This window comes from Salvia miltiorrhiza, chromosome 5 (assembly GCF_028751815.1).
Source record: "Salvia miltiorrhiza cultivar Shanhuang (shh) chromosome 5, IMPLAD_Smil_shh, whole genome shotgun sequence".
NCBI lineage: Eukaryota > Viridiplantae > Streptophyta > Magnoliopsida > Lamiales > Lamiaceae > Salvia > Salvia miltiorrhiza.
The window spans coordinates 56362205-56386457 of record NC_080391.1 but is presented as its reverse complement, the minus strand read 5'-3'; the positions used below and the strand labels follow the sequence as shown (position 1 = coordinate 56386457).

Genomic DNA, 24253 nt, shown 5'->3' with positions numbered 1-24253 from the left:
TCATACATGTCTTTTGTGGAGTTTGCTACTTAATTTCCGAGAATAAAGAAATTAGAAAAATAATTTGTAAATAAATGTATAAAAAATGAGTAGCGTCAAAAACGACGACCCCACTCAACGCGACAGACAGAGGCGCTGAAGTTGAAGAAGCTTCTGCGCATGCTTTTCTTTGTCAATTTTCAAAACTTTGACAAAATCATGGAAAATTCATCCTAATTTCACCCACTTTTTTCTCCATTTTTACTTCTCTCATCCCCAAAATCCAATCGCATCGTTTGATGATAGTATATTAGTATTCAAGCACTCATCAGTCATCTTCTCTGTCTACCTTCTCTCACTTGCAGTAAAAGCCATCGTTATCTCAGAATACTGAAAAAGGTAAGAAATCTGTAGCTCTGATCTCTCTTTTCCATCGTTATCTGCGAGTTTCTGTAAACGTTTGTAAATTTATTTATTTGTCGAAAAAACAGATTTTTCTATTTTTCAAGTAGTTTTGCTTGCTTTTTAGCTGGATTTGCTGCAAAAATTCTTCATTACTCGATGATCCAGGATTTGGGATCGTGATCAAAGGCAATTAATTAAAAAAGACGATAGCTTTTACATAGAATTAGGTGTTGAATATGAGTGCCTAAAAATATTTTTATAATGAGAAAATTATCTTTAACAACTATCAACTAGCTTTGTATTATCTGGAAAGTTTTGTGAAAAAAATTTGACAACTTTGCTTCTTTGCATAGATATTTTATCAGTGTGTGTGTGAGAGAGAGAGAAAGATGTTGGGTTATATTTATCATTTAAAAATTAATACGGTTTGCCTGCTTTATTACTCATGAATCGTCACTATCTTTGTTTTCTAGCTCACATTTCCTTTTCCATAATTTATTTAACTTTTTATTTGACGAAATCTGTGTGTGTATTCGAGTTTTGCTGCTAAGCGTGTAATAATTTAGCATTTGTTTGCAAATTGCAAACCTAATTTGACATTATTGAAGTGATCAATTGAGTTTAGGTGGGATTTGAAGATAAACCGCCTCAAATTGCTCTAATTATCTCATTTAATTTCATAGACTTTTTGACTTTTATGCAAAAACAGATTTGCAAACCTTTCTATGTTAGTATCATATTTATTTAGTTGTAAATTTGGATCATGTTTGCACTGCCCTTGAAATAATCCTCTCTCTCTCTCTCTAGGGAGAAAGAAAATCATGATGAAGAAGATTGTGATCGTGATCATGATCACAATGGTGATCTTGCTATTACCAGCTGCATTATATGCACAGCCAAGATCTCAGAAAATAAAGCAAATATGTGGAAGCCAACCTGAACACAACGCCACTCTCTTCGTGCCAAACTTTGTGGCCGTTATGGAGAACATAAGCACGCAAATCCGGGCTTCGGGCTTCGGCGTGGCGGAAGCGGGCTCGGGGCCCGACAAGAACTACGGCCTGGCCCAGTGCTACGGCGACCTCTCCCCCGTCGACTGCGTGCTGTGCTACGCCGAGGCCCGCACGGTCCTGCCGCAGTGCTACCCGGTCAACGGGGGGAGGATCTACCTCGACGGCTGCTTCATGCGGGCCGAGAACTACAGCTTCTACGGGGAGCACACGGGCCCGACCGACCAAGCTGTATGCGGGAACAGAACCCGGCCCGGTTCGGCCTTCAATGAATCGGTCGGACGGGCGTTGTCGCAGGCGGTTTCGGCCGCGCCGAGCAACAACGGCTATGCACGGGCCGTGGTCCGAACGAGCAACGAGTCGGCCTACGTCCTGGCCGACTGCTGGAGGACGATCAGCCCTAGCGCCTGCCGGGCCTGCCTGGAGAACGCGTCTGCGGCCATATCGGGCTGCCTGCCTTTGTCCGAGGGCCGGGCCCTCAACACGGGCTGTTTCATGAGGTATTCAGACACCAATTTCCTCAATCCTATACCTAGAAGTGGAAGCTCAAGAGGTAATAGAACTAGTTAGAGTGTGTTTTTTGTCTGAGTTTTTCGCCTTCTTTAGCTTTTTCTGATATAGGTTTCCTGCTGCTGCAGGCAGAGTTATAGGCCTTGCAATAGCAGCTGTCAGCGTAGCAGCTGTCGGAACAATGGGGGCCGTCATCGGATTCTACATGTGGAAGAACAGAACCATCCAAAAGAAGAGAAAAGGTAGAAGCTCACACAACTTATGAAATGTTTTTCCTAGGTTAGACCTTTCCTAGGATGTTATCAGCAATGTCTGAGGCCCGAACAACCTTAAAAAGATCGATCTTTTTCCTGTTTCAGGCGACGTGGAGAAGTTAGTGAAGACCCTCCACGACCAAAGCCTAAACTTCAAGCATTCAACACTAGAGAAAGCTACTGATTCTTTCAACGAAGCAAACAAGCTCGGACAAGGTGGTTTTGGGACGGTGTATAAGGTCATCGCTCAAAAACTCAGTAGATAAACGAACCTCTTTTGTTGCGACTGAATTCTGATACTGGAAAATGAAATCTTGCTGCAGGGAGTTTTGCCAGACGGGAGAGAGATCGCTGTCAAGAGGCTCTTCTTCAACAACAAACACAGAGCAGCAGATTTCTACAATGAAGTAAACATGATCAGTAGCGTCGAACACAAGAATCTAGTAAGGCTGTTGGGGTGCAGCTGCTCAGGACCAGAAAGCCTCCTTGTTTATGAGTTCCTGTCCAACAAGAGCCTTGACCGGTTCATCTTCGGTAATTAATTACTCGATTTTAGTTACAACGAGGCTCTAAAACTAGGTTTCTGGCCCAACTATTTCAGTGGTGTAGTAATCTTTGTTCAATGGTTCACAGATTCAAGCAACGGTAAAGCACTGAACTGGGAAAAGAGGCTCGAGATAATTATAGGAACAGCAGAGGGGTTAGTGTACCTTCATGAGAACACGAAAACGAGAATCATTCACAGGGACATCAAGGCAAGCAACATACTCTTGGATTCCAGATTACGCGCTAAAATTGCAGATTTCGGGCTGGCTAGGTCCTTCCAAGAAGATAAAAGTCATATCAGCACAGCCATAGCAGGAACACTGTGAGTTTATCAATCATACTACTTAACAGTAATAAACTAATAAAATCAATGAACACTAGATGATCCCAACAAAAAAAAAAATTGAGTTCACAAATTGCAGAGGATATATGGCCCCGGAATACCTAGCTCACGGCCAGTTGACGGAAAAAGTAGATGTTTACAGCTATGGAGTGCTGCTGCTCGAAATCGTCACGGGCAGGCAGAATAACAGAAGCAAAACCACAGAGTATACAGACAGCTTGGTGACAATTGTGAGTTCTAACTTCTAAACATGCATATATAGTGCTTCGATTTTCTTGGGACTAAACTAATTTTGTATGGTTCAGGCATGGAACCATTTCCAGAGAAGAACAGTGGAGGAGCTCTTCGACCCCAACCTAATGCTGCATAACTACAGCACCATTAACATTAAAAACGAGATTCTAAGGGCGGTTCACGTGGGACTCTTGTGCACCCAAGAAATCCCTTCACTACGCCCAACCATGTCTAAGGCGCTGCTGATGCTAGTGGGGAAGGAGCACCTGCCAGCACCAACCAATCCCCCGTTCATGGATGACAAGACGATGGAATTCAATGATGTGAGCTTGGACACGTCGCCAATCCTCAATCATGGCGACACGGCCTCAGTTGCTAGCCTTTCTCAGAGTCTTTTCCTTCCTAGGTGATCTAGAAGCTGAGTATTTCCTGGAGAAGCTAAGGATGTAAAGAGGAATCTTTGTAATATATTGTTTTGATGAGTTTCAGTGTTCAGATGCATAGAGAGAGAGAGAGAGTATACATAGGGGTAGACATATCCTTACAAAAAAAATAGTCTGCTGCAGAAATTTTTCATAGAAATACACACACTCATTATGTGTGATTGGTGTAAATTAAATCATCCATGTTACATAAACTCGCGTATAATACAATGCATCTATTGTAAATTTTGACATTTTCATTAAGCAATGTATAGATACAAATAGATTTTAGTATATAGATTAAGCACTAGCTTATACATAGGCACAAAATTGCCAAGGGAGTTGTGCTTGTGGGGAGGCTGATGTATTATCATATTTTAACCTATAGCATCACTCAACTAAAAAAGAAGGGTGAAAAATGTGATTCCGTAGTCGAAGAAAGCCAGCGCATGAAACTGAACCTGCATTAAGAAGATCAGACTGGAAAGAGAACCTTCCTAACGGGTCGCCACCAAATTCCCCATGAAGCCTGCACCAATCTCGTAGAACTTGGCCTCAGAGAAGCCCGTTTCTGCAGCTAGCTTCTCCAACTCATTTCCTGCATCGAAACACAAGCAAGCAAGTTAATGGGTCATGTCTGTCGTTCACCCTCCTAACAGTGGACAAACTGATAATGCAATTTGTTTCTCATGGCTTGGCATTGGTGCAGTTGCTCGCTAAAGTATATTTTTTCCAAACATCATCTTTTCTATTTCAGTTTCCTCAATCTAAGGAAAGTATTGTATGTAGACATACGAAATAGGAAATATACCTGTCAGATATTCCTTGATCGAGTTCTTCAAGTAATGGTACTCGTTGGCTAGGCCGTAGCCACTTGCAATAGGTACCACTATATAGTCAATCATCCAATCCTGAAGAAACCAAGACATGGATATGGATTAGAGATGATTAATGAAATTAAAACACACACACACAACTGTAACTTAGGTTTTAAATGATTGTTTAGGAACACCAGAGTCAGAATTTGCCAGCTTATTGTTGGAGATAAATGTTTAGAGAAATTAGTTCTAAAAATGTTAGTTAAATTTTGAGAAAGTTGGAAACAAATAGACATTAAAGATTTTCTTTTTAAAATTTCGACATGTAAACATCAACCTTCTTAGGTTTGTTACAAATGAAATCAAATTCAAACTCACTTTCTCATGGAAACCACGGTTTACAGCTAAAGAAATCTGGCATTTCCACTACTTCAGCATATTATTCCAAAGGATTGTATGGTATTACAAAGAATGTAAATTATTGCACTGCAAAATTAGATTAGTAAATACACACCTGAATCGAAGAGTTTAATGAGCTAGTGCTTTTGTTGAAGTCGAGAATAGATACTTTTGAACCAGGTTTCAGAACTTTATACATCTCCTCCATAGCTTTTCTCCTATCTACAATATTTCGTAGGCCATAGCCAATGGTTGCAGCATCAAATGAGGATCTAGAAAATGGTAAATTGACAGCGTCTCCTTCAATCCACCTATAATGAATCAAGTTTCATGAAGGGATTCTAGTAAAGAAATAATGCTTCAAGGGACACTTTGTGGTCATCTTGGCCATCTTCACATTTTAGCTGCAAGATAGGATATGCTTACTCAATGTTCTTGTAACAGGCCTTTGATCGTTCACTCTGGCGATTTGCAGCAATTTGTAACTGCTCCTTTGAGAAATCGAGAGCAATCACCTATCAATACCAACAGTGGAAGTGAATTTAAGATGTTATCGCTTGCATAAACTACGCATGGATCCAAAATGAGTCACAAGATGCACCCTAGCATGAGCTATCCAGTTCGACAGGCCAAAATGCCCGTAAATTTTGGGAATCTATACTTCTAAAACTGTTAACTACGCTTGCTGAAGATAATATACATATTATACAAAAAGATTCCAACAAAACTTGGTATGTCAAGATCAAAGAGAAAGTCCCCATCGATATAAACCATATTTACACGTAGATGACATCTCAAAACAGTTAAGCATCAAATCAAACACTTCCAATCCTGTAAAAAACTCAACCAACTCTAGACGTGGCGCCTCAGTCGTGTATGTGTCAGTCCGATCAAATTTAATAACAAATCAAGCAAGCAAGCATGTCTTATACTCCCTCCGTCCGCCAAAAGTGTACCATTTTTACTATATTTGGCGTCCGCAAAGAGTATACCACTTTCCTTTTTTGGAAATGGTCCCACCATCCACTTTAATATTTTATCCTTACAAACACTCTTTATTTACAAAAAAACCACTCCAAATTCAATTTCAACCACACATCTCATAAAGTGGTGGGACCCTTTCTCCACTACATCAAAATCATTACCAATTTTATTAAATCCCGTGCCTAGCCAAAGTGGTACACTTTTGGCGGACGGAGGGAGTATTAGTTTTAAAGCTCAATGTCCCAGAATCTCAGCAAACAAACAGACAGTTCATTTAGGAAAATAAGGAAACAACAGCTAAATATGCCCGAAAAAGTAAAGAAGACGAAGAAGATGGCGAGGAAACCAAACCTTGCCATTGATTCCAACTTTCTCAGATAACAGAAAAGCCAAATCCCCACTTCCACAACAAACATCCAACACAGTATCTCCTTCTTTAACTCTGTTTCACAGATATAATAAACCTTTACTATTCATAATCAGCTCAATTCTGACTTCACAACACAAACAGTTTGTACTTTTCATGACTTCAATATTCTATTTCTCCATAAAATCTCATTAGATATAAAAAAAACTGAGCAATATTTAAAATTCAAACACAGGAAAAACCAAATTCCAACTTAATATTCTCAAAATAGGTTAAGCAGTATTTCCATATTACAAATACAAAAAATATTTTTTGTCTAATTTAGGCGAAATTTGCGATCATGCATCAAATTGCAACAGTTAGAAGGATATTTATTGACATATTGCAATCATTTTTTTTTTTTATCTCTATAGGTATATCATAGTATACATTTTCAAAATACACAAAATTCAACATTAGAGAGAGAGAGAGAGAGAGTAGGAAGCAGAAAATATACCCGCTCCAATTAACAGTCATCCTCTTCCACACTCTATGCCTTCCTAAACTAAACAAATCATTCAACTGCAAAACAATTCCTCAAGCTAAATATCACTAACTCGAGCTAAATTGAGGCATTAAACCAAGATAAAGCTTAGAAAATTGGAGGTGCTCACGTTATCATAGACAGGGGCAATGCGGTTAAAAAGCGCCTGGCGGTCAGCTGCGCACCGCACCGGTCTGACAATGGACCGTGACTCCGGCCGGCGCCGGCCGCCGGCTATGGAGGGAAGAGCAAATTGAAGTGCAGCCATTTTTCACTTTTTCTGTTGAGATTCTCTTCAATTTCATTCGCCTTTTATACATGACCAGTTGTGGGTGTACGTGGACCAGCCAATAGTAAATTAATTAGTTAACTATGATGGCCTCTATTTCAAACTAGCCCCTAGGGATTTTAATATTTGCATTATTAAACCCAATTGGATTATTTTATTATTGCTTTTTCACGCTACATTGTACTAGAATTTAGGATTGAAAATGGGAAGACAAAAATAAATAAATAATAAGTAAATGACTTCACCATAAAAAAAGTCAAAATGGTTTAATAGTATGTATAATTGTAAGAAAAAATACATACATTTTAATATAGTGTTTGTTATATTATGTATAATTGTAATATATCCACAAATTTTTAAAATTTGAATATGTTAGAGATACCTCCAAAGATTAGCTTATTTTTACTTCCTCCGTCCCGCTTATAATATTTTAGTAATTTTTTTTTTTGGACATCTCACGTTGGATTTATAATATTTAACTTAAAAAATGAAATAAATTCGTTTATCTACTCTCTCTATCTCTCTCATTGCTTACTTTATTTTCATTTACTTTTCCACTACTTTCTCTATATTTATCGATATTTACTTTATCTACATTTTCTTAATTTATGTGCCCTATTTTTTGAGACGTTATAAGCAGGACGGATGTGAGTATTATATAACTCCTATATTCAAATTTATGGATATTATCTTCTTAGGGTGCGTTCTCTTTGGTTGTAAATTTATCATGAGAAAAGAAGAGATAAACAAAATTTAACCCTTTAAATCCTTTATTTATTTTTCCACATTTCCTACTTGACCCTTACTCATTCCTCATTTATACTACAAAGGAGGGATAATATTATCCCTCAAAAAATGGTGTGATAATATTATCCCTCCTTTATAGTGTAAATGAGGAATGAGTAGGGGTCAAGTAGGAAATGTGGAAAAAGAAATGAAGTATTTAAAGGGTTAAATTTTGTTTATCCTTCATTTTCCCATGATAAATTTATAACCAAAGAGAACACACCCTTAAACGTATGTTAATTTATTTTATGTAATCTCGGTAGCATGATCTAAAGTATATTTACAAATTAATTGTGTAGTTATGTCATAGGTGACAATCTAGTTGGTACAATGACACTTTTATGATCAAAACATATTGTTAGTGCATCTAAAAAGAAAATTTAGGTGTTACTTTCTCACCAATACTATATTAAACAAACCTAATATTTATTAATATGTTCTTGTACTTTATTTAATTTTGATAATGCAACATATCAAAAATATCAAATAATATTGTAGCCATAAAGAAATAGGCAGCTGATTTTAGAGTTTGGCATGCTAATTAAATTCAATTAGCTAATCGAATTATTAACAAGTTGTTGCTTCATTCTACATCTAAAAAAAATCCACCAATTTTTTTTCAATCCATAATACATAGTAGACTTGCAATTTTACTACTTTTATTACCCGCCGCCAACGTCACATAGGCTTTAGTAGACTTTATTTATTTTTATGAATACCGGTATTTGAAAATGTCAAGAACTCTATTGGTTAGTTATTTGAAGTAAAATCAATAATTAACCCATGCTTATACGTTACTAATAATCCACATGTTTAACTAGAGACGATAATTATATTCGAGTTCACATTATCCTCCACACATAATTACATGAATATTTGAATCATTTTAACATGAATCTGATGAGTCATACTATCTAACAAAAGGTTTTCTAACTCTTGCTTTAAGTACTCATTCATATGAGTGATTAGTGCATATAATATATGTAAGACACTTTAATATCTTGTTTGTTATAAAACATATGATCCTTTTTAAATATTAAATAAAAAGTTTGAATGTATTATATAGATTTGGGTAATTATGAATACCAAACAACGAACTACGTATTTACAGATATTCTAATGCATGTACTACCAAACATGATATTAATATGATAGAAATAGAAATACTACCAAAAAAAGGAAAAATCGATGAGAAAACAGTAATTCTACAAATATTTTTTATTATTTTTTTGAAGGTTATAGGGATAAAAGAGTCATTCTCCAAATATTTTTATTATTTTATTAATTAGAAAGGTATAATGAGAGAAGAAAAAAAAGGCTTAGAATCATCCAATGCATAATAAACTAGGCCCATTGCATAATATATTTGGATGGCCCATTATAACCCAATATCACTAGGCCCATTATTGGGTCTAAAGCAAAGGAACAAGGGAAAATCAAAAATGAAAAAACCTACGCAATCACAACAGCATTTTTTTAAAATAATTATTTGATTCGATACTAGTAAAATATTAGAGCAAGTCAGATAAATTTCTTCTAAAAATATACAGGGTGCTAAATCATCAGCAGCATTTAGCAATGTCTAGAGACGAAGAAAACACATACAAATTCTTTATAATTAATGTTAATCTCCATTCATGAATAAATGTCCAGAGAGATTTTCCATCATAGCCAAATGCATATTCTCCGAAGGCTTCCAGTGCCTCTTCCTTTGGTTTATGAACCAGTTGTTGATTTGTTTCTGGTCGAGTCCCGTCGTCTCCGCCAACGTCACCTTGTCTACTTCCTGCACGCCATCGTCTAAAGATTTCATGACGAACAAGTTCAACATACAACATATGTATCATAGATGTACGTTTGGGGTCCATCTCGGATAATTTTTCATGCATTGGTCTAAAATTTTACGACTCACTAACAAGTGGAATCCGCCGTCAAGGACATCCAAGTAGTGAATACCTTATGTGTTAACAGAGAGATCGAGAGTTCAATCCCTAGTGTACCATTTCCCCTTGAATCATGCAAATCTAGGGTGAATGTAAATATGTGGGATAATTTATCAAGAAAATCATGTTGATTGTCTAAAGATTTCAAGGCCGATGCATTTGGAATCTATCTCGGATTATGTTTCGTGCAAGCCATGTTTCGTATCAAGAGAGATAAGAGAAGATTGTCACGAAAATCATCATGTAGAAAATGCATGGTGAATGTCATTGTCTAACATTTGAATTGTGCAAATGTATGGTGAATGTAAATCAAGAAGCTAATGCAATAGAAAACAAAAATATAAGCGACTTGGGTCGAGACACTCACTGTGGGATAAGGCCATTTATAGTGAACGGTCCACCATTCGAGTAACTTCTGCCTAGCCTCCTTCGGAAGCTTTCCTTTCTTCTTCTTCTTCGAGAATTCTAGCTTAAGGCTATTAATGTGATCGCCATACAAACGCAAGAGTCTGTCTTTGAGTTCTCGATCCTCAGTTTTCATCTGAGGGTCGTTTGCCTCCGCCTCTCCCCCACTTAACTCCTCGTCAGACGATAAACCACCATCATCTGATGGAGAAAAGTAAGAACAAAAAAAAAACATGTTACTTGATTAGATGCAATGCTGCCTTTATGTGATGAAGTACCACCAATTTGTTCTATATATACACGTCATAAATGTGTATACATTAATATACACAAATTGAAAAATATAAAAAGCTACAATAAATCAGAGTAACAATTATTTAGTTTCTTTCAACTTCTAATTGAAAATATAGACAATTATTTTTTCTTTAAAGAAATTAATATCGAAAATTTATAGTCCAAAATAAATTCAGCCTGATTGGCTCGAAGCTGGATTGGCCCTACTAAAACATATTATATGCACGGGCATCTTCAATAGATCTCGGACTTTCCTAACAATAAATAAATTCTCAATGTATAGAAGAAAAAAAATAAATCGGGCGTTCCAATAATTAATTTCACTACATAAAGCCTAAATACAATATGGGCCTACAACAAATGACTGAAGCCCCACTCATGATGGGTCCCAACACTTTATCAACAGCAGTCAACGGCTATTCCTTGTCTCCACCCACATACCCCACAAAAATTAAGATCCCAAAAATTACAGCCGAAAACGAAATCCACTAATTAAAATAAATAAATAAAAATTCCCAATAATTCAACACAATAAATAACATAGTAATATCAGATAATTAAAAGTGTTAAATACCTGTGTATACACAAAGTACATCCAAATTTTGACTTTAACCAAAATTATTTTTTTTTAGCTAATTAATAAATTAATTTTAAACTTTTAAAATAAAATTCAAGCCACATTAAATCCTACATGGAAGCCAGAATTTTACGATGTCAACGATGAAATATTTTTTTCCTTTTCGTCTTCTTCATAGCCAGCTCATATATATTAATTGACTAAAAAAAACAATATTTGTTACAAATCAAAATTCGAGCATTTACAGCCAATTAAAACCCTAATTAAAAACATGTTATTGAGCATGCCACAAGCACTTCCTATGAGATACAATGTTAAATTTTTATAAAAATATATTTTTAATAATATTATGAATTATGCTTTAAAAATCACAAGCCCTAATTTTGAATTTATCAAATTTTAATAATAAACTAAAACTAAAATTGATAAAAAAAAAAGTGGGATACCATACCAAGCTTTATATACTGAATCTCAAGCGAACTTGTACGTAAACTTGTATTGAAAGAGACGAAGAATGAAAAAACAAGAGGGGGCCCACAAAACATACACTTATAGAGAGAGAAAGAGATGGAGAGAGAGAGAGAGAGAGGGAGCATAAGATAAGGCCCAAAGTTCAAAGATAAGCAATTAAAGGCAAGGGGAGGTGGGATCATAATAGATGTGTGTGTGCATGTGTGGGTGAAAAAAGTGGGCCGGGTTTCAGCGTAAACCCCGGGCGCCCCATGTGGAAATTCGACCACCCGCCCTGTCCGGGTTTTCGCCCCCCATAAAGCCACCTTGCAACTGCCCCACTCTCTCTCTCTCTCTCTCAGCCTCATTTTTGGTTCAATCAAATGAATGGTGGGGGAAAAGGTAGGGAGAGAAAAAATCTCACAACAGTAACATTTGCAGATGTTTCACCTAAATGAAACTATATATGCAGCATAGAATAAATACGATATTTATCAAGTCCCACTTAACAGGTGCTGCAACTTTATGTGGAGGATTAGACATGGAAAAAGCATAAATCCTTTATGCAAATTCTCTAAACTAAACTGCACAATCGAGCAAACAAAAAAAAAAAAACACGGTGTAAATGGCAAGCAACGGGCGAGGAAAGCATCGATCTAATTAAGCACATAGTTTAAGATTAAGAGGTTACCATGTGGAAATGTGCGGATACAACATGCAAGCGGACATATGCATATGTGGTAACAGTGTCTTAGTGTGCCAAAAAAGGGTGATTAAGAATTTAAGATCCCATGTTAAAGTGTTTAGGAGCGTAATTAGGAAAACGAAGACCACACGACGCCAACTAAAAATGGAAACGGAACATATCTGAAAAGTGGGATTGTACTTTCAAGCAGAATATAGCTAATGGCAGCTGTCAACACTTCTCTCTAATCTTTTACTAATCTTGATCTTTATCTCCTAATCTCTCTCTATTATAATAAGATTATAACCAGCAGTGCCAGTTCTCAACTCTGCATCTGTCACGAGCACGTATGCTAAATAGATGGAAAGGCATAAATTATGGCAACTTTACGTGGTCGGGACATATACACTTAAACTAAGGATTAAAGTATGCAACTGGGATCGAAATCAGATCCTAATTGTACTTATCACACTTAACTACTGTTGTTGTGTAAATTGTTTTAGTCAAGAGAACATAAATCAAACTAGCATATGTGAGAGACTAGTACTAAGATTGATATTATATATATCACCATCATATGAAGATAAAAACAATATTGTCACATTAAAGATTCAACTATGTGTATATATTTATCTAATACAATTCTCTTTGTTTAAAAAAATAATTCAGGTGTAGACATGGCTTTAACTGCACACCAATTAGCAATTAGACAATTACCAATGTTTTCTCAGCTTTCATGAAGGCTGAGCCAAAAAATGAAAGTTGGAACTTGAAACACATTTTAAATAACCACAGGCAGCATTATCAGATTTCAAAGAATATAATAAGCACATATCAATTTTCAGACAATTTATTCAAAATCACTGAAAATATAAATGATAATTTCATTTTTTTTCTCCTCCTTTCAAGACACAGTCATGTATTGCAGAAGGAAGACGAGACAAATTAGACCAGAGATATGCAAACATTATAACGGAGCAAGTTAATTAGTTCATCAAACATAGTAATAAATCTTGAAAATCGTTCTTACTGTTATTAGTTTTCATACAAACAACAACTGCAACTTATGATTCTAATCATGAATTAAGGAATATATATAATTAAAGATTTCATCGCACTAAAAATTATGCAACATTACTAACTAACATAGAACAAAAGGCTTTGAACCCTCTCCTCAGGTTAAATACTTCTATACCAAATCATGCACTCAAAGCCATCCTCTACCGTTGTTTAGGATTAACGGCCCGACCAAAGAACATCGAACGAGAAGAAAACAAGGCACATTGGCACCCGATTGTTTATAAGCTTGGTGTTGCAAACCATTGACTAAAATCAAAATGCATCGCATGTTGATCAACACATATCAAACGCAACATGCTACAATAAATACTTGCATAGGCAAACAAAAAGAAAAAAATATACTTGCACATGTCAAATTTTATGATATATGTTTATATATATTATAAAAAGGGAGCAACACTATTGGGCAAAAAAGAAAGCAGTGCTAGGCATGTCACCTGGGCTACTGATAAGTCAAAATCAGAATCTATGGCAATGAATGGTTTATTTTCAAGCTTTAATTTCATCTGACACAAAACAACCAAAGATCAATGTATAAAAGGAAAACGTTTAATGAGCAAAACAACCCACACGATCAGAATAAATGTATAGATACTAATCTTAGAAAAAGAAAAAAAAAACATATGAAAACTGAACTCAACCGATACGAGAAAACAAAGGTAAAGTGGCAACAGTGTTTGAAGATTTTAATGTCGCTATTTCCACACAAAATTGAACTGCAGACGAAATAAAATAAAATAAAAACAAAAAAGACACATGTTACATTGCAAAAACAGTCTCAAACAAACACACAAAATTTAACACGTATATATGCATAGGCAATGAACAAAGCTCTCTTTCAATTTTTAGCGTTTTCTTTTTTGTGTTTGATGTTTGTTGATTAAGTCGGTATTCAATAAGAAGAGAATGCATGAAACGATCTGACATTATACTCAAAAGAGTGAAGTATGAACTTAAGCAAAGTGAGCATTCATTTTGTAGAGAGAGAGAGAGAGAGAAAAAAACCAATGCAAAGATTGCCTAGTTGGTTCTCGATCTTGTTGAGGAAGGATGTGGCCTCATCAAAAGGCCTCGACAAATCCCTCTTGTACTTCACCAATACGTCACAATATGTTTCCTGAATATAACAAAAATAAAAAATAAAAGAGTGAGAAATGATCAATTAAGAGTCATTAATTTTCTTAAATTATATGGATATAGATATAGATTAGCAATGAGAAACCAGAAGAAAATGTTAAGATTTGAAGATGCTAGCATAAAATAACTGTTTGTGAAGATAGACTTGCTAGTAAAAATAAGTGTGTTTTACAGTTTTAGAGAGAGAGAGAACCATGAACTCGTCGAGCTCAGGATCAACTTCAAAGCACATCGAGACGGCGTCGTGTTTACACACGTCTTTTTCTCGCCGGATTTCGTCGAGTAAACACGCTATCTCTGGCGGTGCTCCGACCTGCAAAAAAGAACAGAAAAAAATCACAGCTCACATACAGATCATCATCAACATGTAGAGAGAGAGAGAGAGAGAGAGAGAGAGAGGAAGGAGGAAACCAATTAATTAGGTCACACTTCAAAAAGTGAACAAAATCACCATCAAATCCTCGAAAAAGACCTAATCAAAGCCACGACGACGATTCACCCCCCAAAAAAGGGGGGAAAATTATCGACGATGAATTAATTCGCGATCATCAGCTGCATAATTCCTCACCTTCTGGCAATCGATGAACGCATCGATCAGTTTGGGGTAGCAAGGGTGAGAGGCAATTTTAGCTTTGATCGCGGTGGAAGCCTGCTCCTCGTCGTGATCCCCTTCGCCGCGAACGTTAATGGAGGCCGATTCCGACACCGCCGAGCACTGGAATCCCAATTCCTCCGATTCGAACCCCGGAATCCGGTGGTGATCGCCGCCGGAAACCAGAGTCTCGTAGTGGTACCCGCCGTACTCCGCCGCCATCATCAGATTCTCCGGCGACATTAGCGCCTTGTCTGCGTAGAAATCACCAGCTGAGTGAATCCCATACATTTCGTCCATCGCTAAAAAAGCTTCACACACGTTCTATATATAAATATATACTATTGAATATAGTTTCTAGTGAGAGAAAAGGAGCGAGAGAGCTACGATCGACGGTTTTTGGAGAAGAAACGAAGAATTGAGGTGGTGAAGGAGAGTGAGAGTGGAGAGCAAAGGCCCATTCTTTCCATTATTAGTTTCTCAAGAATTCTTTGTTTTTATAGTACTTGTTAATAATTAATAATAAATGAATAATAATCGAATTCATCTTTTTTTTTCTCTCTCTTGACAGAATTTTTTTTTTGCTTTTTTGTAAATTAGTGTGGCTTAGACTATTGGAAGGCAGAATTTAATATTTAAATACTTATGTGTGGCCCATGCATCATTAATTTTGATAAATTTGATAAAAATGAAAATTTAGTGGAAGTGTGGAATCATATAACATAGTATAATTGTTGGAATTTAATCATCAACTACCATTTGCACCCCATGTAATACACAAAAAATCTTTTATATTCTATATTTATATAATATTGATACAAACTAAATTATTATATTTATAAATGTAATAAAAGTTGATTTTAAGTAAATATATTCAAATTGAAACTTGAAAAATTAAAAAGAATTAAGAAAAATTCAAAATAATAAAAATTGATATTTTTTATATAAAATTAGTACGAACTCAATTATCAAATTTATAAATGCAAAAAAAATTAATTTTAACTAAATATATAAGAAAAATACACAATAATAAAAATTGATATTATGAAAAGGCAAAAAAAGATTAAATTATAAAAATAAAAATAAAGAAAATTAATGAAAATATATTTATTAACAAAAAGAGGAGAGATGATAGAGAATGTTTCGAATTTTAAATCTTTAAAAAAAATTTACATTTTAAATTAAATATTTACATACAATATATCAAATTAAAGCTCTTACGTGATCTTTAATTTGATATGCATATTAAATATTTTAAAATTAGTCAAATTTCATAATTTTGGAAAGAAAAAAAAAAACAAACAAAAAAGATAAAGATAAAGAAAATAAAAGAAAAAGTATTGTTTACCAATAAACTTTTAATTTTATTATAACTACAAAATTACCATTTAAATTTGAAATTGATTTCCAATTAAAAATTATTTTTTTAATATAGTATAGATTTTATTGAGACGTGTATTTTCTGAAAATTAAAGGGGAAAATGTCTAATAAAATGGCCTTAAAATCAAACTTGTGATCCCCTATCTAATTGAAATTAATCAAGTGATATGTATAGTTTTATAAGGCAAGCTTGATGCGACTGCTTGACGTTTCGAAATTAAAGTTTGTAAAATTTTAATTACGAATCTACCAATACTATTATTAATTAGACTAGTCGAAAAATAATACTACTATCTTGTAAATGATCATTGGTGCAAATTTTCATTTTAACCTTTTTAAGGTAGAATTGGTAGAATCCGACACACAAACTCTTCTTAGAAATATTTAAGAGAGAGAGAGAGAGAGGACTTGGGGTTTTGTGTCAGTGAATTTCATGAAACACTATGTAAATAGTTAAACTATAAAATTTAATGAACCAGGATTTTGTATTCTGTTATTTATTGATACCACCACACGTGTCAGTGATACTTCAATATCATAAATTATGATCTATGTCTCAATTTTAAAATATGGATAAATATTTAAATAAAACCAAGTGACAAATTAATCGATCATAATAACGATGATTACTTAATTTTAACTACTATTTTCATGTTCTTTTTTATATTTGGTCAGTAACATAATTTAACAAGTGATCAAAGTAATACTCGATGTTTCCAATGGGACATTCAAATAGTACGGATTCTTGTCTTTAAATAGCGATGTTTAAGGTTCAAACTTTCATTATTCAGCTCTTTCAAGTAAAAAAAAAAGTAGAAATACTCAATACTCTAATAACATAAATAAACAACATTCCATCACGTACAATTATGAATCCGTCGAGTTATATATTTTGGCTTATATCGGATATAATTAAGCATGAACAATCATAGTATTAAAATCCAAATTCTGAAATACATATTTATATCAAAATATGTATTTGTGTGCGTGTGTTGGCCAATCGATAATGGGTTAATGCCTAAGGCTAAAGTTCTTGGGTTCGAGTACCCAATGGCGCGACCTTTAAATTTATTTATTTAATACTGTTAATTTATCAATATATATATATATATATATATATATATATGTAACATAAAATAAAATGCAGATACTATAAAATGATAAGCGCGTGCCAATTATATATGTGTATACTAATTAGCATGAATGCAAGAAATATCAGTTTTTTTTATAGTCTACATTATAGTTTTTTTTTTAGTAAGTGGATTTATAGGTTTGCAACGTTATGATCTAAATTCCGTACAGGTCTGATCCTAACATATTCTTTTTATTATTGAATATGATTATATATTGTAACTTTTAAAATACTTCTTTCTTGGTCCCAATAATAATAATAATTTACTTTTATTTTTTGTTTGTTTCATTGATAATGATCTATTTTAAAAAAAATTGTGGGTTCTATCGCTTTTAACTACTTTTATTTTTTAATGACTCTTGCTATTAATAAACAAGTCGAACAGTAATAAATTATTATCAATAAGACGGATAGAATAATACATCATGTATGGTAGCAAAATAAGGAAATATTGCACAAAGCATCCCCACAGAAAAGGAAAAAATAAAACAAAAAAGTCATATATCAACACTGACGAATTGTACAAAATCTGAGGTTATTCCAACTTTAGTATTGGGTAAACAGAAATCTCAAATAAATAATGCATATGATAAGTATATAGGAATAATTCCTTGTCCCATTAAGCTAATTTAACAAAAAGAAATAAAAAACAACTATTGCCTTTCTAGACACCTTGAAATTGAAGCCCTAATGCATTTCAAATGAATCTATGTTTTCCGCGGAGAAAAAGGAAAATAAAATTAATTAAATCTGTATTTCTAATTATATTTTAGTATCGAAATGTCATCTTTTTTCTTCTTCTTTTTTAAGATTATATTGAAAGGTCATCTTACTACAATTATACAATGGCCTGTGCTTATCTTATTATATTTTTTAAAAAATAGAATATATGTAAATGCAAAATAATTATCCATTTTATGCAATTTTTTATTATTGAAATCTGGGTACGTACACAACAATGTACCTTGTATTTACTAACTCCTATTCATAATATAAATATTTATAGACTACTTTTGCACACATATTAATAAAAAGAATTTCTATCCAATCAACTTTATAGTAAATTTATACAGCCACATTGTGGTCACCTATAAATTAGTAGTTAAATAAAAAATTGTACTTTTTATTTTTATTCTTCTAAATAAAATTTATTAAAAAATTATAAAAAAATAACAACAATGTGAACAATACAGTAAAAATAACTAAATCTTTTTTTATTTTAAAAAATAATTCAAATAAGTCAATTTTTTTATATTTTAATTAGTGCGCGGGGTGGTCACAATATGGTTATTTAACATCACACTTAACTTTAATTAATGATAATTCAGCTTTCATGAAACAGTAGTTAGGGAGTAATAAAATTTATATTTTTAGCATTAAAGTCCAATATATATATATATATATATATATATATATATATATAACTAAAAGGTCCAAAAAGACCTATATTATGAATAGTAGCTAGCTAGGGAGTAATAAAATTTCTATTTTTTTAATATAGTTAACTTAATTATTCATAAAATACATATTAACTAGTGATAATAGGCAAAAATGTCTACTCATTTAATGTAATCGTTCTGGTTTGATATTGATATTACTACACACAGAAATTGTAATATAAACAAAAAAGTAAAAATAAAAATACACTTGAAAAATAAGAGATATAATGTGAAAGTGGAATAAAGGATCACTCAGTTGTCTAACTCAAATTCGTACAAGCAGCTAGGTGCAATTATTAGACGCTCACGTTTGAACAGTGTATATATATATAAAAAATTATCAATAAAAAGTTTTATATACATATAATAAATTTAATTTAGTGTGGATTTATCTTGCTTTTACGCTAGCATTAATACAAGCATAATAAATACTAGTAATAGACAGACACTAAAATATACGAAAATAGTGATAGTAAAATATACTAGTACTCCATTTTCTTATTTTATGTTAAATATGAACTCATTAATTCCTTGACGAGTTGATGCAACTCAAACCTTAATTAATTGTTGATAGACTTTGTTTGAAATAATTATTGTGTGAAATACGTGTTTCAAACTTTCATGTTTTGGTTTAATTAACTAGAATGATAATTCGAGCAAGTTAACATAAAACACAAAATAATTCTGTTTTAGATGAAAGATACTATTACTCCCTCCGTCCCTAAAATAACTTCCTCTTTTTCCATTTTGGGACGTCCCCCAAATAACTTCCTCTTTCTTTCTTTCCATTTTTGGAAACCTACCCCACCACTAATAATACTTTATTTATTACTTTTCACCACTCCCAATACTAATTATAACACTTTTCACAACTTCCAATAATAATTATATCATTTTTTCTCCACTATCAATACACTTTACAACTTTTTATTAAAACCCGTGCCGTCCCCAAAGAGGAAGCCATTTCAGGGACGGAGGGAGTATTATATATTTTCATTAATTTCAAACTAATTAATACTTCATCCGTCCACGAAAGAACTTCCTATTTTTCTATTTCGGGACGTCCACAAAAGAACTTCCTACTTTTTCCTATTTTGGGACAATACCCCACCACTTAAAAAATACTCCCCTTTTAAGACAATTCTCACCACTCAAATAACATTAATTAAAACAACACAAGTAAATTATTAATACTTTTTCACAATTCTCAATACACTTTACAACTTTTTCTCCACTCTCAATACACTATACAACATTTTATTAAAACCCGTGTCACTCCCTCCTAGGAAGTTCTTTCATGGACGGAGGGAGTATCTTACAAAAAAACATTAAATACATTATTCATTAATAATCAAACTAGATAAATATTCAAATAAAATGAAACTACATTTCATATTTAAGTAGGAATCGCACCGATAACCTTTTCATTAATAAGAATCTTTGATATCTTAACTAAATAAAGTTTATTTTAATATCACCTTATTAGAGTAAAAAATCACCTAATTTTAGGCCAATTTTACACCGAAATAAAGAAATCCAAGAGTGCACTCTTTTTCATTTGTCATTTCACATAAAATCTAATTCCATCATATACTACTCCGCTTAATTAATATGTAATTGATATTTAATTAAGAATAATTGATGAATTAATTTAAAGTATTATTTAAAAAAGGATGTATGCTTGTTAAAAGGGTGATTGTGCTGTCCAAAATCAGAATCAACCCGACCCTATAACCCCCCCAAAAAATTATCCAACAAAAGAAGACAAACAAATAAATATTTCTACTTGCAATAAATTTAACTAATTAAATATCAGTATTATCTAACGATTTAAACAAGGGTTTAACATGCTGTAATTAAATAAAAAAAAATCAGTAAAAAAGCCTGAAAAGTTTTATGAAGTGCAGAAGCAAAGGAAAAACAAGTTGAGAGGAAGCAATACTTTGATTGATTGATTTGATTTTGATTTGATGTGTAGGGCAGTTAAAGCTGGAAGAGCACATATATATATAATGTGTATATATATATATATATATATTTACATATTTTTTTAATATTTATCTATAGGCCCTACCTCTTTCAATTTTTCAATAGCTAAACCTATTTTTCAACTCTACCGTTTCTTAGGGGTTATGCTATAGAAGGCATATAATGATTATTTTATCCGACAAAGTTAAAAATATTACTACAAAGTTTTTTTAGAGGATTTTTTAACAAGTTACAACTAAAGATTCATCAAATAATTATTCGGAAATAAAACACATTTTGAGGCTATGTGATTTTTTAAATCACTTTAAGTTGTTCAGTCTAAATTAATTGGAGGTCGATCGCTTAAATTAAGTAATTAAATTAAATCGAAATAAATACTTTGGTTCCTTTTTTTTTTTTTTGAAGGGAAAGACGAACACATATATTACTCCATATCGGAAAAAGCAATCTCCGAAAGTCAGGCAGGAAACGCCGACTTCCAGATCAAAGCATCCGTACAAGAGACACCAACATTAGCAAGCTCGTGAGCAGCTCGACTAGCCTAAATCGAAATAAGTGTTTGGTTCTTAATTGAGTTCGATCACTTTATTCATAAAGTTTGGAATTTCAATTTTTAGTTTTTCAGAGTATATTTTATGAATTTCTGTTGGTAATACAAATACCAAGTCTATATATATATATATATATATATATATATATATATATAAAAGTGTATGATTGATTTTAACGCAACTAATAATTCTTTAATGTAGGCCTAAAAAAATTCTTTAATGTAAATAAAATAATAATAAATTTACTAATAAAAGTCTAGGCACTTAATTTCAATAAAAAATTAAACTAAAGTTTAATGCAAATCAAAATTTATTTACCACTGTCACAAAAAAAGTAAAAATAAAAAATCATTTACCATGCGTGGTAATTAAACAGTATACTGACTGATAATTGTATAAAAAGGAGAAATCTTGAAAAGTAATTTCCAAATGATCCCTTCCACTAATAATAATAATAATTTATTTTTCTAGTTACACGGACTCGATTTTTTTTTTAAAAAAATACTGGAGTATCATTTATTCAGTAAAATAAACGAAAAATATATATCGAATTTTGTATTATTTTTTCCAAATTAAATTGGGAGGTGCTTGCACGAATAGTTTAATTTATTATTCTTATAAACTTATTTATAAACTTGATATTTTATTCAAATAACTCAAACAGCACAATTCAACTGTTACGACTTACGAGTCAAATAAATCTTCAATGAAATAATGGGATCCAAATATTTAATTTATCGGTCAAAACTTTCACTGGGTGAAAGAATGATGATGGCAAATAATAAAATAAATGTTGGTGGGATTTATATTTGAGGTTTTGTACATGTAGAATTTATCAACAAATAAATCATCACATACGACAACGTTACGCACTAATTAAACAATACTCGTAGCAACTCATTTGGTTTCATACAGTTTTATCGATTTATTCGTGCTATTCAATTCATTTTAGTCTAGGAATTTTATATTCTAATTCTCTCTCCTTTTATTTTCTTTTTCTTTTTCTCAGACCTTTTCGCAGGTCAATTTTGGATAAAATATATCCATATATTTTTTTTAACAATGAATGTTACGATCATACAATTCTTACGCTCAAAATAAAGTATTACATCCAAATGTAATTTATGTAATTATATATAGTCAACTTTATTTACTGCATATGAGTCAATTCCTTCCTCGATATACTAATAGCTCATGTTTTCTACTTTCTATAATAGACTTTTTAAAATAAAAAGTTATTATACATAATAAATATTCGCACATAACTTATTAATTACACCAAATGTCATTATGCCCGCACATAATTATCTCTTCATTATTTATCTCTTTTAAACAAATATATCTTCATAAAAATTATTTTCTCTCTTCTATTTTATTATAAACTAGTTTTTGCTGATGAGTCTTTGCTCTAGTGGGCACCCAAAGACTTTCCTTTGTGAGAGATCTTGGATTCAATCCCACCTACGTGCGGTGCTGTTGGGTTCAAACATCAATTTACAAAATCGGTCAAAAGTCACAATTTATTTACCAATTCATTTTTATCTGGAGGAGATTTGTCCGATCATGTTTGGAATGATCCTCTGGATTTTATGGCAGAACTTCCAACTTCTTCTTGCATTTGCGCTTAATAATATTGTTATTATAAACTATTAGTTTTTTAATATTTTTGCTCAAGTGTGGTTTATTAAATTGAGACGAAATTAGTACTATTTTTTATTTTATATTCCCTGAAATTGATAATACTAGTATTTAAAATGAGCAAATAAGGACGTGTGAATAAAAAATAAATAAAAAAATGGAAGACAGCAGTAAACTATATACTGGGTGTAAATCTAGCTAAGAATTATTCCATATTATATATTCTCTCTGCTATTTCAAATTTCAGTACTTTTATCTTTATCTTTATTTTTCTTTTTCTTTCTACTAATAGTATATATATCTCTGCACATCTTTGTAGTAGTAACACTAAACAACAGCACCAAAGGGAATTACAGAATCAAAATTTCATGAAATACATAAAACAGAAGTAGTTCAATTTCAAATAAAAATGATAGTATATAGTTTAGTTAAGAATATGATTTGAATAAAATGGAGTTAATTAATTAAATTTAAGTACCCGTTGGCGTGAAGAGTTTTAAGCGATGGGATGGAAGAGTGGCCCCTTATATATATCTCTGCAATGGAGAAATGATTTTGCATCAAATCATCTGCCATCTTTTTATATATACACACATATATATATAGTGAGAGAAATTAAGAGAGAGAGAGACTCACGACTGATCCAGCAGACAAAACCGTCATTAACAAGCATTCAAAGTTACATACGCCAAAATATGCTGAGAAAGAAGGATCTCTATGTCATGTCATTCATTCATTCTTCTTTATTTTTCTGAGGTTGGTGAGTTTGTTGTGAGAGACAGCCTCTATATATATATACATACATATATATGCTTCAACACACACACTATAAATGCATTTAAAGTGTTACGATTATTTATTCTTTACTTAGTCATCATCGCCCAAACGTGAGCTATTTCAAATTTTAACTTAGAAAATGTCTTATATATTCATTAGTATATATTAATATACATAACGAAAAATAATATTCTCACTATAGCGTAACTATATATATAGAGAGAGAGAGTTAGATTTAATTAAGAAATTTAATATTTTGCGAAATAGCGAAATGTTGAAGAAATGAATAATTTTGATAAACAAACAGTTTGGTT

General features: G+C 32.6%; 3 protein-coding genes across 14 annotated transcripts; 1 reads left to right on the top strand and 2 right to left on the bottom strand.

Moving 5' to 3' along the window:
* The first annotated feature begins 92 nt into the window (after positions 1-92).
* Positions 93-3957, top strand: LOC131025304 (cysteine-rich receptor-like protein kinase 2). 3 transcript variants are annotated; one of them, XM_057955018.1, is made up of 8 exons: positions 93-378; positions 1192-1947; positions 2033-2146; positions 2264-2397; positions 2482-2692; positions 2792-3026; positions 3127-3277; positions 3353-3957. In XM_057955018.1, the coding sequence occupies exons 2-8, from the start codon at positions 1206-1208 to the stop codon at positions 3689-3691; spliced, it is 1926 nt and encodes a 641-aa protein (XP_057811001.1). In that variant the 5' UTR covers positions 93-378; positions 1192-1205; the 3' UTR covers positions 3692-3957. The 3 variants fall into 3 exon arrangements, with proteins under 3 accessions (XP_057811001.1, XP_057811000.1, XP_057811002.1); XM_057955019.1 differs by lacking the exon at positions 93-378 and adding an exon at positions 912-1009; XM_057955017.1 differs by having other exon boundaries at positions 115-1947.
* LOC131025306 (2-phytyl-1,4-beta-naphthoquinone methyltransferase, chloroplastic) lies at positions 3941-7117 on the bottom strand. The gene is made up of 7 exons (XM_057955032.1): positions 6925-7117; positions 6768-6832; positions 6256-6346; positions 5347-5435; positions 5036-5231; positions 4515-4614; positions 3941-4301 (listed from the first exon to the last, which is right to left on the bottom strand). Exons 1-7 carry the CDS (start codon positions 7060-7062, stop codon positions 4201-4203), a joined length of 780 nt encoding a protein of 259 aa, XP_057811015.1. The 5' UTR covers positions 7063-7117; the 3' UTR covers positions 3941-4200.
* Positions 7118-9188: 2071 nt separating this feature from the next.
* Positions 9189-23942, bottom strand: LOC131025305 (homeobox protein knotted-1-like 6). Of its 10 annotated transcripts, XM_057955025.1 has the most exons (7): positions 23799-23942; positions 23641-23698; positions 15009-15286; positions 14613-14753; positions 14309-14420; positions 10180-10418; positions 9189-9655 (listed from the first exon to the last, which is right to left on the bottom strand). In XM_057955025.1, exons 3-7 carry the CDS (start codon positions 15273-15275, stop codon positions 9494-9496), a joined length of 921 nt encoding a protein of 306 aa, XP_057811008.1. In that variant the 5' UTR covers positions 15276-15286; positions 23641-23698; positions 23799-23942; the 3' UTR covers positions 9189-9493. The 10 variants fall into 10 exon arrangements, with proteins under 10 accessions (XP_057811008.1, XP_057811007.1, XP_057811012.1 ...); XM_057955024.1 differs by lacking the exons at positions 23641-23698; positions 23799-23942 and adding an exon at positions 15420-15569; XM_057955029.1 differs by lacking the exons at positions 23641-23698; positions 23799-23942 and adding an exon at positions 15420-15569 and having other exon boundaries at positions 14324-14420; positions 14634-14753.
* Positions 23943-24253: the final 311 nt, after the last annotated feature.

What these genes read in the sequence shown, in the direction of transcription:
- LOC131025304 (XM_057955018.1), top strand. Translation starts at nt 1,206, where the DNA reads ATGATGAAGAAGATTGTGATCGTGATCATGATCACAATGGTGATCTTG. An exon ending in CATCCAAAAGAAGAGAAAAG is followed by an intron (nt 2,147 to 2,263) that starts GTAGAAGCTCAC and finishes TTCCTGTTTCAG; the next exon opens with GCGACGTGGAGAAGTTAGTG. An exon ending in CCTTGACCGGTTCATCTTCG is followed by an intron (nt 2,693 to 2,791) that starts GTAATTAATTAC and finishes AATGGTTCACAG; the next exon opens with ATTCAAGCAACGGTAAAGCA.
- LOC131025306 (XM_057955032.1), bottom strand. Translation starts at nt 7,062, where the DNA reads ATGGCTGCACTTCAATTTGCTCTTCCCTCCATAGCCGGCGGCCGGCGC. An exon ending in GCCTGTTACAAGAACATTGA is followed by an intron (nt 5,232 to 5,346) that starts GTAAGCATATCC and finishes GATTCATTATAG; the next exon opens with GTGGATTGAAGGAGACGCTG. An exon ending in GATCAAGGAATATCTGACAG is followed by an intron (nt 4,302 to 4,514) that starts GTATATTTCCTA and finishes GTTTCGATGCAG; the next exon opens with GAAATGAGTTGGAGAAGCTA.
- LOC131025305 (XM_057955020.1), bottom strand. Translation starts at nt 15,332, where the DNA reads ATGGACGAAATGTATGGGATTCACTCAGCTGGTGATTTCTACGCAGAC. An exon ending in ACTAGGCAATCTTTGCATTG is followed by an intron (nt 10,419 to 14,308) that starts GTTTTTTTCTCT and finishes TTTCTCCATCAG; the next exon opens with ATGATGGTGGTTTATCGTCT. An exon ending in ATAAATGGCCTTATCCCACA is followed by an intron (nt 9,656 to 10,179) that starts GTGAGTGTCTCG and finishes GATGGCGTGCAG; the next exon opens with GAAGTAGACAAGGTGACGTT.